Raw genomic sequence first — 17,897 nt, forward strand, 5'->3', positions numbered from 1 at the left:
GGCTCTGGAGTCAGACTCAGAATTTCCTAAGAAGCAAGTGGACTGAAGGAAGAAAGAGATTGTTTGGACACAGTTCTTCATATATAATAAGTCAGAAGTTTCCTTCAGAGATCAAAAACAGTGTGCGGGATACTGAGTGAGGGAAAGGCTTTGAGCTGACCCTCCCCTTGGTACATTTGCTGGATTTATTCAGCCCACCTGAGATGCTTCCACACCCCAGCTCATCAGTGCCAATGCTGTTTGTCCTGAGCCAGACACTTTCCTAGTCCCATTCTTTCCAAAGAGCCTGACCCCTCTGCAGGACCAGCTACATAATCTACAGAGTTTAGTGTACAGGAGAATGTAGGCCTCTTGCTAAAAAAAAACAATCATTAAGTTTCAAGACAAGAAGGCAGAGCATGAAGGTGGCAGCGCTGGGTCCTTCTTGGCACAGGGCACTGTGTGCAGTGCCCAGGAAGTGAGCCCTGACCCTCTTGTCAGTAACATCAGCGCCCCTTGTGTCAGCCTCACCTCACTAATATTCATGGCATTCAACTTGGCCAACAGCACTTCCGGGAGATCAGCAGTAGGTGTGTAATGATGCTTGATGTTTTCTCCCTGCTCTCTGTACAACCTCTGTGGACAGAGAGAAGATTTGCATGAAACCCAGAGCCTCCCTGGTACAGGCATCCTAGACACCCCCCAAGTGACACAAATACCATGTCATCAGAGACGCGACCGCAGCGCCCTGTCCCTACTAAGACTTCACAGCCAGCAGAGGCCCAGTTCAGATTATGACATGCCGTAGTTTCCCATTAGTGAGTGCTGTACTCCTGGCATGTCGCGGAGATGGATGTCAAGTGGGACAATGAGGTCTCTCTAGTCCCCATCGAGTCACTGGCTCATTACGTGGAAGCACCAAGATGTGGAAGGCAGCGGAGGAGGTGTTCTCACACAGGTGAGGCTTGCACCATCCCTGCTGGAACACTCTGCCCTCCTCCTGCTTCAAGGACCCTGGCCCCAGTGGGTGCTGGGTAGTCTCGGGACCTGATCACCCAGAAATCTGATTTGGGCTCCTGATACCCTAGTAGTTGGCAGTGAAACACAGAGTTGGCATCAGCCATTACAGAAAGTTTCTAAACCTGGCTTTTCTAATCCCGAATCTTGGCAGAGGCATCCAAGTTTCTACATATCACAGCAGTGCCCCCTAGAGTTGGTTAGGATTAAGGAGGAAGCAAGCATTTTTTCCTTCACACGTAAGTTCTGGCTTGACCCTCTGTATTTTTCAAAATGCTATTTGATTCTGATGAGGTGATTATCAAGAAATTATAAGATTCTAAATGGAGAAGCACGCCAATCACCCTGGCACACACATCCCGACAGGCAATGAGGATAGTTCAGAATGCCTGTTGCAGAAAACCAAGTCAGAGTAATTGGCTCCGTCGGAAACCCTTCCTCACATGGCTTGTCAGTTCACCTTGTGGAAAACTGAATGACTTTCCGATATTGAAAGCCAGGTCTGCCCTTTGCAAAAATCTGTGGGCTCCTTTCAAGGCAATCAGCCAAAAAGAGGGACTCCATGTTCTAAGGTGAATTTCTAAAGGGACCCCGTCACTCAGCTTCATCCCCAGCCCTGGCACCAGAGAGCAAAGGGTCTGACCTTGGCCTCTCATTGAAAAGGGAGCCTGAGCAAAGGGCCAGATATTGATCGTTAATTCTTCATTGTGTACGTACACATAAGAGGCATGTCAGCCAGCAATACTTCCTGCGCTTGGGCCCCCAAGAGCCCTTAAACCTGGCTTCGGTTTTCCAATGACCAAGCATTTTACCCAAGTCCACAGTCCTGAAAGCAACCCTTTCAAACAAAAGGAGAGGGGGAGGCGGCCTCAGGCTTCATCAGGGATGCAAGAGTGAGACATGCAAATGGGGAGGCGGGAGCGGCATTCTGGGGCAGTGGGGTGTGGAGCCCCACTTGGCATCCGAAGTGTAGGAACGCCCCGTGGGCACGGTAATGAGGAAGCACTCCCACTAAGGGGGCCTCTGCAAAGGACAAGGAGCTCCTTCATCCTTAGGACAACAGAAGGAGCAAGCCCAAGGACCCCTGTGCTTCAATCGCCGTGTTGAAAGAACAGCCCACTCTCAGAGTCATAATGTATATACATTATCACTTACATCCACAGCCTGGGTATAACTAATTCTGGCCTGGACCATCTCCGGAGTGTCTTTAATACTGGTAAACTTCAAAGCATCTGGATGCTGACGGTACTGCTTCTGTTGAGCAGAAAAAGATCAAAGCTGTGAATTTTGTGCTGCTCTTTCATGCCATTTGAAAGAGAAAATCATAGGTTGCTTGAGATTAGAGTGAATTTGTGAACATAATTATTATTCTACTTCCTCCATCTTTCTATCCTAGGTGCCTTCAGGTTAATATTTGTTTCAATTTAAGAATAACCTCACGTCAATTAACATTAAAGTATTTCTACCTGGTGCAAAGACAACATCTCAAAATTAGGTTACACTGGTAAAATACTGTAGGATACACACTTAGGAAGGATTCTCTTTAAAGGCTTCAAATGCTATGTCACAGTTGTTTACATATCTTAGTTTGGCTCCTCTGAGCAAGAAAGAGCATTCATAGTTATATTTTTCCATTGAGGCTGTTTTTCCCACAAAAGGAATCAGCAGATACCACCATCGAAACCCTTCCATTGAACAGACACTGAGCAGACCCTAGCCAATCACTTTAGAGCCAGACTCAGTTAACATACGCAGGAAGCCTTAAAAATGTTACAATCACAAAAAAAGGAATGCTTTTATTAGAAGCCATCATACAGTGTGAAGAACTGAAACAGACAAAAAAAATTACAATGGCCTTAAATGTTGGTATACGCGTGGGCACTGTGGGTTGTGAAGCATTCTGAAAACCATGCTTAAATTAACTGATTTTGCCAAAAACATTGTTTTATTTGAGAGGCAGAGAAACAGATGGAGGGGGGAAGGCTCCAACTTTGCTGGTTCACTCCCCAAATGCCTGCAAAGCTTCCTAGTTGGTGCCAAAGCCAGGAGGCAGGAACCAGGAGCCAGGAATTCAATGCACACTGCCCATGTGGATAGCAGGAAACAATGTTATAAGCATCACTTCTGTGTCCCAGCGTCTGCACCGACTGGCAGGAAAGAACCCAAGCTCTTTGACATGAGATGCAGGCATCTTCACCTGCTCTTAACTACTAAGCCAAATGGCCATGTCTCCTTTCTCTTTTTAAGCAAAATATATTTTTCTGGGGACTGAAATCATATGTTTTTTCCAAACGAAATAATTATTTCATAATCTTTCCCTCACAGGTCTTACTGGATTTTTATATATGAGGCTGTCTTAGGATGGCTAAATATCGAAGAAAAGCTGGCTTCCCACCTGTCTTTGGAAAAAGTTTTTCTGATACACAGACATGCTCATTCTTTTTGGTGTTGTCTTTGGCTGCTTTGCAGTCATGACAGAGACCACATGACCTGCAAGGCAGAAAATCCGTGCCTTCTAACCCCTTACGGAACAGCTTTGCTAACTCTGGCCTTACGCGACAGGTGTGGGTGTGTCAACTTCGGTGGCTCTGTCACAATGTCTGCCATTCTCCCTGAAAGCTAAGAGGGCAGCTCTGAACATTGACCTGAAAATGTGCCAGCCTGAAATGAGACAGCTGGGAGAAACTGCTGGAGGGTATCTTACCAGACTCGGAAGTCTAAGGACTTGCCCAAGACAAGGACATCAAAATCAGCAAGTTCTTTGAGAAACTTGGCAAAACTAAGTGGCAAATGAAGACCAATGTGCGATAAGTGGGTCCCCAAAGATCTCTTGGCAGCCAGAGATAGATCAAAGAGAAATCATCCTGAAGTCTAACAGGTGCATATAACAGTCTTGACTCTTTTTTTTTTTTTTTGTAAGAGTCCAATAGGGGCCCAATATTAGGAGTTTGGGATTACGAATCTTCAAACCTAAATGTCTGTTTGTAAAGTTTTCATGTTCATCTTCTATGTGCTCCTCTCCATAACCAGACTGAATAATTCACTGAAGTACTACCCTTGCTGTGTCCTCGGGGTCTTTGTTGACTCAGGTGTTAACCAAGGTTTCCCAAAACGAGGCCAATCAGACAAAAGTCCCTGAGGATGCTGGCTCTGTTATCAAGTGATCAGACAGCCCCCTCAATGGGCAGATGTGTTTGAGAAGCCAAACCAGGGGTCTCATGTCTTAAGCACGCATTCCATCAGAAAGTATTCACAAATCAAGATCCCAGGAGACTCATGCCCAAACCAAAAATCTTGCGAGGTTATGGCTGTCATTATCACCTCCAAAACCAGAAAAGTCCAGAGAGAGGTTGCTGCACTGAAGGTAGCTGAAAGGAACTAAAGAAAGAAGAAGAAGAAGAAGAAAAGACTCCCTGGCCTTCCAAGAAAGTCCCTCCACAGATATGGAGAGAGTTGGTTCTGACTGTTTGATGGCGTCCAGCTCAGCTCGAGTACCAGCCAGGACAACTCCCCCATGGGATGCTGGGCAGAGAATGTTTTGGTTGACCCAACTTGAAGCTATCAACATCTCATGGGCAGAAGTCAGTGATGCTGCTAAACAGCCTGTAAGACACGAGAGAGCCTTCACAACACAGCATGGTGACACTGTCCCACCTGGCAGACTGAGAGAAGCCCTCATCCAGACTTTATAGACAGCTGTTTGATGGCACCACCCTAAAAAATACCATAAAATGGCTCTTTTTTTCCCCCTTTAAGCAACAATGCCTTAGAGTCCAGGCAGAGTGGCTACAAGTTGGCAGGAGTAAGATTTAAACAGAAGGGAGACATCTCTCCCACAAGACAGAGCTATGTCACATGCCATTGTCACGTGAATATCAAAAACTGTTTACACTGAGGAAGAAAATGTGTCACAAAGAAGCTTCCTGGGTGCCTTAAATGCATCTTTTCATCATCTCTCCCGTGTTGCTTCATTAAAAAAGGTAAGTTGGTGGGGAGCAATTGAGCCCTGTTTGATTGTCATTTATATTCATAATATCATTTGTCACCCACTTTGTTTTTGCCAGGGCTCAATGGGCCCCTACTGGTGCGTGTTTGGTATGTGGTTTCCCTCTAATTACCAGCCCTAGTCTGGGTTTTGAGGCCTTTCATGTGGCTTTCCCTTTTTCTTTGCCTTTTGAGTGGAAATTATTTTAATTTTATACAGAAACACCGCACGCCGAATGCAGCCAGGCCCGCTGCACGCTGTCAGGAAATCTCACCTCGCTAATGAGTTCTCCTGCCTTCTTCGCCTGCTCCACATTTAATGACCCGGTGGCGACCCAGCCCGTGCCTTTCATCCACTTCACATCTGCCCTGTATTGGTTCTGACAAAGAAGGAAGGAAAAAAAAAGGAAGAAGAAGAAAGGCAGGCCATTGTTGGCACAGAGACATTTAAAGGGCTATTAGCTGCTCCCAGCTCCCAGCTCCCAGCGTAGCACTGGTGCCAGCTGAGTCAAATTAGATGCCTCTTTTGTCTTATCTGATTCTGCACTGTCACAGGTAGGGCTCTGATGTGTAAATTAATTTCCCCTTTAACTGGAGCCTTCCCTGTGGTTGGCCCCACCCAATGCTAGGGAAGGAGAAGCCAGGAGGATGGGGGACTATGTCTCCCCATCTCCCTTTTTTCCTGAACTATCAGTTTGCTTCTTGAAAATGACATGTGAGGGAGAAGCAGATGAGAAACCACAACAGGGCTCAGGTGGCAGTTCTCGGAGGGAATTTCTCAAGGCCTTACCTGCCATGCCACAAGTAGTTTCAGTGGACCATCATTTAGATAGATATGTTAAGGCTAGCATGCTATATCATGCAAGAGTTCTACTGGGAGTTGTATGTACCTACACACAAACACACATACACACTTGTGTGTAACAGACTGGCCAGCTCGAGAGCTCGCTTACACTTCTGTACAAGAGTTATCTGAAGAAGGAGGAAAGGGGCAGAACTGTTGTTTAGCCACTGAGCTCATTCCAAAACTGACTGCTAGAGTTGGAATGCGTGATAAGCAACAGCTAAGGAAGTCACAATCCATTCTTCCTCCGGCAAGAAAAAGAAACCTGGAATACAGGCAGACCCCAGCTCCAGAAAGGCAGAAAGAACTGTGCCATTTTCTGCTTGTTGGTATGGAACTGAACAGACGCCTAGTTGGAGTAAAAGTTAAATCCCAAGGAAACCAAAGTGCGCCCACTTAGGGATGCAGAGGCTGGTTTCCCATCAGTATAAACAGTTGCCCTGAAGGGTGTGGGGAGACACTTGCACCAGCAGGTGCACACGCACGCACACACACGCAGCTTACGTCACTCTGCAGGCCGTAAGCCTTCTTGGCCCATTCCACTTTCATGTCTGTGGGCAGAGCAGTGAAGTGGTGTGAGGCCGTCCTGTAGCCGATGTCTGTGGCTAAAGCCTGAGCCTGGCGGGCATGCGCGAGGTGGATCATGTCCAGTGAGACATGGCACTGGCACCTGGAGTCCTCGAACCCCTTCCTGTACTCCAGGTCACTCTGCAGCTTGGACATGAGCAGCGAGTGGCTCATTTGCGAATCCCCCTGGGCACTCTTGGCTCCAATGAGCTTGCCCTTGGACCTCTCGTAATTCTCCCTGTACTTCACCTGAGCGAGAAAAACAGAGCAGGGATACGTGAGGCCCTCCTGCAGGAACTGCACTGATCCCAACTATAGGCATGAGGGTTAACACAAAGCCATTTACAAGATCTTCTTAGAATCAACCATCAACATTGATTTCCTTTGAATACCTTATATATTTCTTTTGCCCAACAGTGAAATAAAATATTACAACTCACCATTTTCCTTTTCACTTTGGCTCAGAGGCAAATGTAACACTCAGCTACAGTAACAGCCCTGTACCAATCTTCCAGTGAGATTCTATCTTTTCTGTAGTTGTTTGATTGCTTTTTCCAGATTTATTCCTAAATGGCCTGTTGTTTTTCCATGATAGCTACCTTAAAATCCGCCCCCCCTTTTTTTGTAGTTCTGAGAATATTATAATTAAAAAGTCATCGTGAAGTGAAAAAGGCACAGACTATGCCAAGTGTGATTGCTGTTGGAGACAGGAACTCCCTGTCAAGAACAGCTGCCTACATGCAGGTGTTCAGGAGGTTGAGGAGCAGCAGGGAGCTTGCTGCTTGGAATAAACAACAACAACACTAGGGACCCTAGGCCAAGAGCGGAAGGATAAATGCACTAACAACTGTTACCTGACACCAGCATGTAGCATCACATTAGAAAATGATCATGACTATGGCAGTTAGGACAGACACACAGGCTCAGCCCTCACCTCTGCCGACCACAATAACATCAGGCACAGCCCTGTTTCATGAGTATGTATTCTGAGCCAGGTACAGGATGAACCTGCCACCCCTCCAAGGGCATCCGCAGGTCAGAGCTGCCTCACACGCAGCCGACAGGAGCTTGGGCGCTTGCGCCACGATTTGGCTCTATGGAGTTTTAATGAAGGAAGCCAAATTTAACTTACATTCTGGTCCTCAACACACACAACTCATTTCCTCCTCCTCATTTTACAAGGACCCACGTAGTAACAAATTCGCTGCGCTTTGACAGGCTCAGCGACCAGCCCCATGGAACAATGCTGGTCAACGGTGGAGCTGAGATCGGACCCAGGCCTGTCTGACTCCAGAGCCTGCCCTCTTAAGCCTGGACAAGCCACAGCATCTTTAGAAAGACGTGGAATGTCTCTGGGCATTGGTTTATCGCTGAAACAAGTAACTTGGATGATCTTTTGCTACTATTGCTACTCATAGCTACTGCTTACTGAAAACAAATATACAGAAGGGAATTGGTTCCAGGTACCAGCATGACTCACCTCACTGCAAGGTGACTGCTGTATCCCCACTTTACAGATAAGAGCATTGAGGTTCAGAGAGCTGAATTACCCAGACCCTTTGAGACCCTCCTGGATGGACATGGGCAGGCTCCTGGATCTCTTGTTTAAGCTAGGGGTGGACTCACCTCACTGGCCAAGTCCCTCTTGGCCTTGGCTGTCAAGAAGGCCAAAGAGTCAAGACGCAGCTCAAATCCTTTTGCTTTCTGGTTCTCCCAGCTGCTCTTGTACAGTTTCTAAAAGGAGATTTGGGAGACAAGAGATGATGCCCATGGAATAGGGTTCCCTGGGCCTTCCCAGGGAGGACATTTCCAGGGAGGACAGCAATGACCACAGACCCCAGATACAGCCAGGCTATCCTGTTCCTGCCTGATGACCTCCTGGCACACAGGGTTTCAATCAGAAACAAATGAACCTGCTGAAGCTGGGAATACACCAGGAGTTCTCGCGGGAGTCCCACACACAAGTCAAGGGTGGCATAGCATGGAAATGTTTCCAGAAAGCCTGTTCCCCACATCTATCCACACTCTGGCAGCCACAGGCTGTGCCCCTGTCTCACCCCTATGTCACCCCTGCCCTGCCCCACAGCCCCCAGCCAACCTGACCTTTCTCTGGACTCCTCCTATTCCCTCTCCTGTGGCTACCTCCAGATTCCACGAATTTTTCTTCTGGAAGGTTAGCCTTGCCTTCTGTGCCTGAACAAATCCAAGCTTCCACTTCTCCTCGCAGTTCTCCCCACCTCTGGCTTGGATCAGACCCCCAAAGACTTGGGAGCCAAGCAGGGAGGGCCAAGAAAGGACCTTTCTGAATGATTCGGTGGGAGGAAGTTCAGTGTAGGGGTACACTCACAGGCTAGCAGTCACTGCACTCATACCCTTGAGCTTTATGCAATCAGTGACGACAGGATTCTGCGGGCTCTTGTACAAGCATGCGGACAGAATCCTCGCTGGCCAAGTCCCTCTTAGCTCACTGAAGCCTCACCACAGCCCAGTGAGAGACTCATATTAGCTTCATTTTGCTATTGGGACAACTGAGAGAAGACCGTCTGCCTGAGATCACACACACAGTAAAGTGGTACACACAAGGATCACAGCCAGACAGCAAAGAACTATTGTCTGAGTCCTTGCTCCCTTCTGCCATGCTTGTCATGAACCTTCAACTCTGACCCCTGGAATAGCCACGACTTCATAGCCCGTGATCCTTTCACTGGCTCAAGTCCTCCACCAGTTCATTGCAAAAGAAGGTGATTCTCCCTCCCCTAAAACACTGAGCAGAACCAGATCTGGGAGATGAGCTGTTTTTTCAGAATGACCATATATTTGTAATAACCTCAATTGACACAGACACTAACAATGTGGCTGGTGGGTTTGGGGGACCAAGTGGCTTTACACATAGGTGCCCATCCCCTTTGGCTGTACCTCACTGAGTTGGGCAGCATTGGCTCGGGCCTGTAGGAAGAGAGGTTCATCTTTGCTGATGGTGTACTGATGGACAGACTGCTCATTCCCTGCCTTGTAGGCCACCTGTTGGAAGACAGCACCGAGTCAGAAGCAGGTGGAGGTTGGGCACAGTTACACCACGGTATCTTCATGTCTGTCTGCTTGGCACTTCCTGACTTGCATGGGAAGCTCACACAAAACTCGCCAGAACAGACATAGTGATCAAAATGACAGCATAGGTGAACATCTCCCTGGGAACCTCCATACTCTCCCTCTTTCTCTTCCTTCTCTGCAACTTGAGTTTCCAAACAGGGGTTTTCTGTGACTCTCATGCTGACAGCATTTGTTCCAGCAGGCGTACTTACACCTTTAGGAAGGAATGATAGGAAGGTTCTGGCCATAGTGTAGCCACTCTGGCACCTGCTCATTGTTGAATACCAGTCTGTAATCAATGTTGGGCCTCACTGGCGTGGCTCCCAGAGTTGGGCTTAAGTGGGTATGACCTGCACAGATGGCACAGATGTCCTCCTCTGAGATAGTTCTCCAGTAGCTGCAGAGGACTTGATGAGATACAGAGGATGAAGCAAAGCGAGGAACTAGGGCATATGGTCTCCCATCCAAGTAATAACCAGCTCAGTCCTGCCTCCACCTCTGACAACGAGGGGAGAAGTGCAGTGGGTAAAGCAAGGAGATCCAGTGTGCAGTTTGCAGAAACAGCGTGGGAAGCTGCAGGAAGCTGGCTGCAGTCCATTTAGAGGGCTGGCTCTGGTTCAGGCAGCACCTGCTGCTGTCCCCAGAGGCTGCAGGCCCATGACACAGCAACTTGAGGGGAAGCGTCAGCTCAGGACTCACCCCGCTCTGCAGTTCTTGGCTCTTCTTAGCATGCTCCATCTGTGAGCTGTCGGTCACACTTGTGAACTTGAGTTCATCAACTCTCTGCCGATAGTTTTTCTGTTCCCAAAGAAAGGAGATGTTACAACACTGGACTTCAGCTACTGTCTGCCATCACACACATCCACATGTCACACACATACATTTTTTGGTGCTGTGTACATGGGCATCAAGTTTCTGGCATAGAGAGATTGGTACCCTTCCATTAACACCATCCAGTGTTTCTATGACTATTCAGGTTGTAGCAGCTCTAGGAAAGGAGAAACACCACAAGCCACCAAGAGTGCACAGGTGGATTTTCATCTTCATAGTTTTCCATTCCTAGATGATTATGGTCCTGTCTTCCCAGCATCCTCCTTTCACAGTCACAAACCATTTGGTTCATTTTCAGATGTGCTGATTCTGGCCTTCTTCTCCCCCCACTCCACCATGGGGACTTCTTGTCCTTCTTGTAGATTAGTTCCTCTAGCTTTTCCACCAAAGCTGCCAAAGTAGCGGGGAGACTTGGCCACTAGGATGACTTGTTGAAGCAAAGGCTTTGTGTTGCTGGGGGCAATTAGAGATGCACTCACAGCCCGATTCTGCCCAAACTCCCAGGAACACAAGCAGAGGGCTGCAGATACCAATGGAGTGTAAAATAGCCATTGGAACATTGGAAACACCAAGTTTCCTTTTAGCATATATTGGGCATTTGACACAGGAAAAATGGAAATCCAGAGAAAATGTATAAAGCAGACTTCTTATTCTTCCTTCCTCGTCCCACTGCATTGGGTAGGAAAGCAACTTTTGAAGGAAGGCACACTACCCTGTCATTGTTAGAAATTTCCAGGCAACCCAGACTCTAAACAGGTCAAATCCCAGATATGCTAGACAGCCACAAATCCATTTCCTATAGTCCACAGGAATACTATAAAAATGGTAAAAATCTTTCTGGCCCTTCAGGAATTTAAAAATTAGTCGACTCTGTAGAAAACGAGCTAAAAATCAACATTCCTGAATTGAAGGACCAATCAGATGATTTTCCTTTCAGGATAGATGAGACTATGGTCCCAGCACCTGGATTTTAGTTGGTCTGTAAGAAGCCAGTTAGTAACAAGCCTTAGGGATTCTTTTTCCCCTACTTTCCTTAGGTATTTATTTTTAGCCATAATGCTCTTTATTCAAGAGAAGAATGAGTGAAATAAGACAATAAGATATAAGATCAAATTACCCAAAATGCTTTAGAGAGGAATGTTGCCTAGCAGTCAATGGCTGGGGCACTGAAACAAACACACCTAGTATGGATCCCAGCTCTGTCACACTTGACTTAAACCTCGTGTTCCTCCTGTGAAGTGCGACTGTTAGTAGAATATTAGTAGAAGAATATTCCCACTTCACAGGAAGTGGGGATCTTCTCATACAGGGCTGTGGTGACCCACAGATGACCATATATGGATGGCACACTCCAAGTGAACAATAAATCACCCAACAATTGGTGAAATGTGTCTCCCGTAGGCAACAAATAGATGTGTTTTTTGTTGTTGCTGTTAGTTTCATCTCTTCAAAACACTTTCTTCTGATCAAATTCTTCATACAGTAGCATCATTTTCTTCAATAAGGTTCTTGATTTTATTTTTCATTTCTTCAGTGATACATTAGTCATTCAGTAGCATGTTATTTAACTTCATGGTGTTGTTCATTTCTTTTTTTTCTCCCTGCTGTTTATTTTGTTTTGTGGCTTTTCATTTAAGGGGATGTATAATAACTGTGTAGTTGAAGACTATCATCTAGCAGCATGTTGTTTAACTTCATGGCATTGTAAATTTCTATTTTTTGTTGTTGTTGATTTTGTATTGTGCCTTTTCATTTAAGGGATGTATAGCACCTGTGTAATACAGACTATCATATTCAGATGAGAGGATACAATGCAGTATGCATCTCTACTTCCAGACAAAGATGGACTTACAATGAAACTGTTTACTATATCTTGACAATAGGATGCTGGACTCTCTGCCATTGTCCATGCCCACAATGATGGACATATGACTGTGTATGAAGAACTATACTATAGTAATGATATAGGGGAATTCAGTGAAGGGGGAGGGAATTGGCAAGGGGATAAGGGAAATCCCAGGGCCTATGGAACTGTATCATAAAATGATCATAATTTAAAAAAATTAATTAACCATCCCTTTAAAAAATCACCCAACAATTAAATAACATAATCAGTCCACAAATAGCCTCTATTATTATCACTATAGGTATCATACCCAAGATATTCAAGATGTAGGCCTGCTCTTCCTGATTGGCTCTGAAACAAGAATCCTCCTTGAAGATCCCAAAGTTCCTGAGTCACTTTTCCAAATGAAATGGCCTCCAACAGCCTTCCTCTGCTGCCACCAAAGCCAGCTATCCATGGCATAAAGGGCAGCATGGGCTCAGAGCTGGCCGTGAGAGGCTCAGCAACGTCAAAAGGCCCTGCCTAAAGCCTTCAGTGCGTGTAAATTGCAGACACAGTGAGAATGAGAAAGAGAGGCTTCTTAAGGCATCACACAGTCCTCACGCAAGAAACACATGGTGTGTGTGCTGCCTGTGACAAGCTTTCTAAACTAAGTAAACTGGATTGAGCTGCTGCTTCTTAAAGTAAACGAGTAGGCATCTTTAAAAAAAACTCTCCGGGAAGTTTAAGGGTGTGGTAAGCTAGTTCAGGGAATGCTTTGGGTGCAGAATGAGGGGGTCTTCTCCTTTGAAAAACACAGAAAATAATCCTAGGGGGAGGACAGAGGAATTGCCCCAGCTCGGGTTACCTCGCTGACCAGCTGTCCAGCCTTCTTGGCCTGTTCCAAATTGAGACTCCCCTCAGTCAGCCAGCTGACTCCCTTCATCCATGCCAGGTCAGCCTTGTATTGCAGCTGCAAGAGAAAAAGTCACCAAGCTCTCCTCCATCACAGAGACCCACACAGAACAAAGCCAATAGGACAGTGAGGAAAACCTTGATCCCACTTTTATCACCTAGAACAGCTCCCTACCCCTTTATGGCCAGACTTGCAGGGTGGGGGGAAGCCACTGGGCCCACCTCGCAATGCCAATCACATGGTTTGTGTTCAGGCCAGGGAACTTCTTCAGCAACCTGCTACATTTCCAAGATTTCCTTACCATGTTTAACATTTGCTTTCCTTTTGTTCCTGCTCCTTAACAACCTACCTTAGCTGTCATGTTCACTCTGTTTCAACCTTCCATCCTCTAATCTCCTTTGCCTTGACTATCGTTCTACCTCTTCATCTCTCCTTCCCAGGCCCAGACCATTCTTAGCAATTCTTCCTGGCTCTTTGAGTAGGAAAGCCACATGTATACTCAAGAGTGTATCCAACAGAAGGAGAGGCAGAGAGAGAACTGCAACTGAGAGCTCACCTCGCTCTGCAGCCTGTAGGCCTTCTTGGCCCACTGAGTCTTCATGTCTTCAGGAAGTACGGTGTACTCGTGCAGTTTCTTCCTGTAGTCAAGATCACTGGCAAGTGCTTGGGCCTTCTTGGCATGGCTGATGTTCACCATATCCATGGGCAGTTGGAAGTGGGTCTTACTTTCTTCAAAGCCTTTCTTGTATTCAACCTTGAATGCACAAAAACAAGGCCTGTTAGTCAAAGCCTGTGCCTGCAAGAGTAATGTGAAAGCACAGAATAGACGTCAAAGCCTTTCTGGGAAGTTGGCAATTTGGGCAATGCCATCCATTTGGGGGAGGTGTGACCCAATTTCTGGGTCTGTAATGCAGTGACATAGGGAAGCTGAGGCCATGCTACTATGTGTCTGAAAGGACTGTCTCCTGCCAATCACCAATTTTTCCTCAGCTACTTCAGGAAGTGAATAGTCTAATCATGGTTACTAGAGATGCTTTAAGATGGACAACAACACAGCTTGCACCACACAGCCAGATGAGACCGAGTTCAAATCTCAATTGCCCTTTACCAGCTGAGAGACTTCTGGAAAGTTCCTTCAGCTACCTCAGGGCTCATTTTCCTTGGGAGGACTGTTGTGCTATATAATTGAAACATATTTAATACAGGAATGGTCATATCACAAATGCTTGACAAGTGTGAGTAGTGAGGACAACAAGGGTGGTGACCAATGGCGATGAGAATGACAGCAGTGCCGGTGCTAATGACAGTGGTGAGGATGGTGAGGATGGTGCAGATAGTGGCGGTGATGGGAACAGTCATGATGGGGTGGCACCAGGCAACCAGAGCGGTAGGTTTCAGTTTTCAAGCCCTCTACCAACTCCAGGAGACCCACGTTCACTGTTCATGGAAACACACAATGGAACAAGACACCCACAGCCGATGAAGCTTCATGAATTTTAAGTTATTCCCAAAGCCCCTCCTCTCCCCCGGGTCTCCTACGCTATCTTTCCCACTGTAGTTGCCAGGTGAACATCTCTGGAGTGAGTAATTGCGGCCAAACACCTTGTACTTCGATAGCAGATGCCATCACCCTGAGTCCACATTCCTTACCTACCTAAAAGGCAGTCTGCATTTGAGAAATAAAAACCGAGACAAACTTCTTATGCAAGCCAGGAAAGAGAATGAATTGCAGGCAGAAGTCAATGACAAAAAAAAAAAAAAAAAGGAACTGTCCCAGGTGATCTAGGCAACAGAAAAAATTAAAGCGACACAACTCTAAGAGGATTGGGGATGAAGGAGAGTTTACCTCACTGCTCATCTTGGCCACCTGCAGGGAGTGCAGAAGCCTGGAGTCTGCGGTCCCCATGGCTCTGCCTTTTGTTTTTTCATACTCTTCTTTGTATTTAATCTTGAGAGAAAAAGAAAGTCTGCGGTGAGAGGAAGAACCACTTTGGCAAAGAAGGGACTTTGGTTTTAACAAGCGCAAAGGCAACAATCCTAGAAATACGTCTCCTGGTAATTCATGAATCCAGATGAAGATTAAAGGGTTGTGATGTTTACAACAGTAACTGTCATTATTTTTTTGTCAGAGAGACCACTGACATTTCATTGGAACTATTTGCTACGTTGCCAAGCTAATAAGGAAAAAACCTACGTTGCTAGCCAGCTCCCCGGAGGCTTTGGCGGCCAGCAGAGGCATGGCATCCAGCTTCATCTCAAATCCCTTCCCCTTGGTCTTCTCCCAGCCTTCTTTGTACTTAACCTGACAAACAAAAACACAGGTGAGCAGGAGTTGAATTGCTATCCATGTTTCTGCCAAAAGTTAAACAGGATTTTTTTTTTTCAAAAGCAAAGTTGACTTCTGATTGGATTACAAGCGGGGCTCTTGACTGCCATTATTAAAATGGCAACAGTGATTAGTGACATCAGCCATTCGCTGTCCTGCTGCAAAGCCACACAGGGCAGAGCTAATGCAACAGAGCCAAGAGAAGGCCACCGTGCTCCTTTGGGTTCTCCTGTTTCCCCATCATGAGAGTTGGTGCAATGATCTCTTTGGGCCTCATTTTATCATTTGTAACAGGAATGCCACTTATTATGAGAGTAGATGGGGCTTCCTATATGAATTCAAGCATGAAAATGGATCCTAAACTAGTGAAGTGTAACAGAGATGGAAAGTATTGCTATTGTCATAGTAGTGACAGCGACTGCTTATGTCTCTTTCCTAAATGCTTTCTGCTCATTGACTGCACAACACCACATTAGGCCTGTGAGGATCAGAAAAATCTGAGAGCTCCCTGAGGATCACACAGGCAAAGAAACAACAATGTCCACATCTAAACCCAGGGCCAACTCACACCAAAGCCCATGCCCTAAACTGCATCCCCACAATGCCTCCTGGTGGTATAATTCCCATACGCAGAGTGTCCACTTCAGTATAAAAGAAGCATTCACAAATGTTAGCTTTTTCTTCTTGTGTGTCTCGAATTCCATCTAGAATGAGAGGTCTCACCACAGCGCATTAAGTGACTCCAGGAAAAATATGATAGTTAAGACTGTTCTGGGAGCCATGTTGTGGCATGGTAGGTTGCAATGCAGCTATTCAAGTTCCAGCTATTCTACTTCTCATCTCACTCCCTCCTAATGCACCTGGGAAGACATGGGATGATGACCCACATAGTTGGCCTCCATCATCCCCGTGGGAGACCAGGATGAAGTTCTGGGCTCCTAATTTCTGCCTGGTCCAGGCTCTGCCATCATGGCGATTTGGTGGATGGAGGGTGTCTCTCTCTCTCTGCCTTTCAAATAAATAAGACACATCATTGTTTAAATTGGTCTTTTTAAATTTCCTCTATGGCAAGTCACCAATTTTAGGCAGTCATACCAAGATGATGCTGATGATGTGTGTACATGTGTTCACACATACATGCTATATACATTCTCATATAATGAAAATTCGATTGCTTTGCTGAATTCATTCCTGGTATGTATCAGGAGACCAAAAAATTCACAGTGATGACATGGTGGATGCATTTAGCCAATCTCCTCAGGAACAGGCTCTTCCCTACTTTTGGCTCACCCAGGTATCTTTGCTTTCACGCCTGTAGAGAAACCTCATTATAGGTTCCTCCATATTGCTTGCTTACCTCGCTAAAGAGCTCAGCATTGGTTTTGGCCTTCACCAACTGAGGCACATCCTGTGGCAAAGTGTAATTCAACTTATTTTTCTCATAGTCTGCACGGTAATTCACCTGTTGGATTTAAAATAAATTTGCAGGGTTTTCTATGAACAGCAGAACTTTGGGGTAAATGTGCTATTTCCCAATTTTTACCCTTGACTTGTAGCTGAGCAGGAATTTCTCAAATACCACTTTGTGAGGCAGTTGTGATGTTCTCAGTGTCTTAAATCAATAGGGTGAAAATGCCACAGGAAAAGTAAGACACACCCACAGCACACTCAACACATTTTCCAGAGTTCTTCGTGACGACGCACCATTTCCACTTACAAGCATGTCAAAGTGGAAAACTTGTTTTTGAACTTGCTGCAGTACTGAATGCCTTGCTGTGCTTAGGCTGATAACTAGTCATGAATAATTCTCAAACACATACCCATACTGGGGGAAAAAGTCATCTACAGAGAAAAGAGCCAACCTGAGTCTTGATGGAAGGGAAAGCTGCAGTCCCACCTCCCAATCCCACCGGAAACTTACACTCTGGTGATGCTAAGAATGACTGTCAGTTTTTCAGGGTACCCTACTAATACTGCTTAAACATGTCTCTTTTTTTAACTTTTAGATAGTCCTACTGAAATGTTTACATATCAAATTATTTAAGATGTGGAAATTTTTGGAAATGATTGGGAGAGGGGAAACAGAATATTGAGGAAGCAAGACTAGCCACAAGCTGACAGCAGGTAAAGCTGGGATGGACAGGTGCACACTGTTGCACGGCGGTATTCTCTCTACTTTCAAATGTATTTGAAAGTTGTATAATAAGAAGCTTAGAGGTAGGGGAGAATCATTTCATGGTTGTAATAGGACACATGTCATGGGCCTACATTGTGGCACAACAAGTTATGCCACCACCTGCACTATAGGTATCCCATTGGGAGCCCATTCAAATCCCAGCTGTTCTGCTTGCAGTCCAGCTCCCTGATAATGAACCTAGGAAAACAGTGGAAGATGGCCTGAGTTCTTGGGTCCCTGCACACACGTGGGAGACTCTGGTGAAGTTTCTGGCTCCTGGCTTTAGCCCAGCCCAGCACTAGCTATTCTAGCCATTTGAGGAGAAAACCAGCAGATGGAGGA

At 46.0% G+C, this 17,897-nt stretch overlaps 1 protein-coding gene across 8 annotated transcripts in view; it reads right to left on the reverse strand.

Moving 5' to 3' along the window:
- NRAP (nebulin related anchoring protein) overlaps nucleotides 1-17,897 on the reverse strand; it is a 72,995-nt gene that overhangs the window by 23,063 nt on the left and 32,035 nt on the right. For 4 of the 8 annotated variants that reach the window (XM_058671622.1, XM_004579810.4, XM_058671623.1 and 1 more), the window contains 12 exons: nucleotides 16,737-16,841; nucleotides 15,248-15,355; nucleotides 14,900-15,001; nucleotides 13,610-13,807; nucleotides 13,006-13,110; nucleotides 10,181-10,279; nucleotides 9,308-9,412; nucleotides 8,018-8,125; nucleotides 6,329-6,640; nucleotides 5,256-5,360; nucleotides 2,152-2,250; nucleotides 511-615 (listed from right to left, as the gene is read on the reverse strand). In XM_058671622.1, coding sequence (XP_058527605.1) covers nucleotides 511-615; nucleotides 2,152-2,250; nucleotides 5,256-5,360; nucleotides 6,329-6,640; nucleotides 8,018-8,125; nucleotides 9,308-9,412; nucleotides 10,181-10,279; nucleotides 13,006-13,110; nucleotides 13,610-13,807; nucleotides 14,900-15,001; nucleotides 15,248-15,355; nucleotides 16,737-16,841 — 1,551 coding nt within the window. The remainder of the gene's footprint in view (nucleotides 1-510; nucleotides 616-2,151; nucleotides 2,251-5,255; nucleotides 5,361-6,328; nucleotides 6,641-8,017; nucleotides 8,126-9,307; nucleotides 9,413-10,180; nucleotides 10,280-13,005; nucleotides 13,111-13,609; nucleotides 13,808-14,899; nucleotides 15,002-15,247; nucleotides 15,356-16,736; nucleotides 16,842-17,897) is intronic. The other 4 variants (XM_058671625.1, XM_058671626.1, XM_058671627.1 and 1 more) reach the window with 2 other exon arrangements.

The sequence above is a fragment of the Ochotona princeps genome, chromosome 13, assembly GCF_030435755.1.
Source record: "Ochotona princeps isolate mOchPri1 chromosome 13, mOchPri1.hap1, whole genome shotgun sequence".
Taxonomy (NCBI): domain Eukaryota; kingdom Metazoa; phylum Chordata; class Mammalia; order Lagomorpha; family Ochotonidae; genus Ochotona; species Ochotona princeps.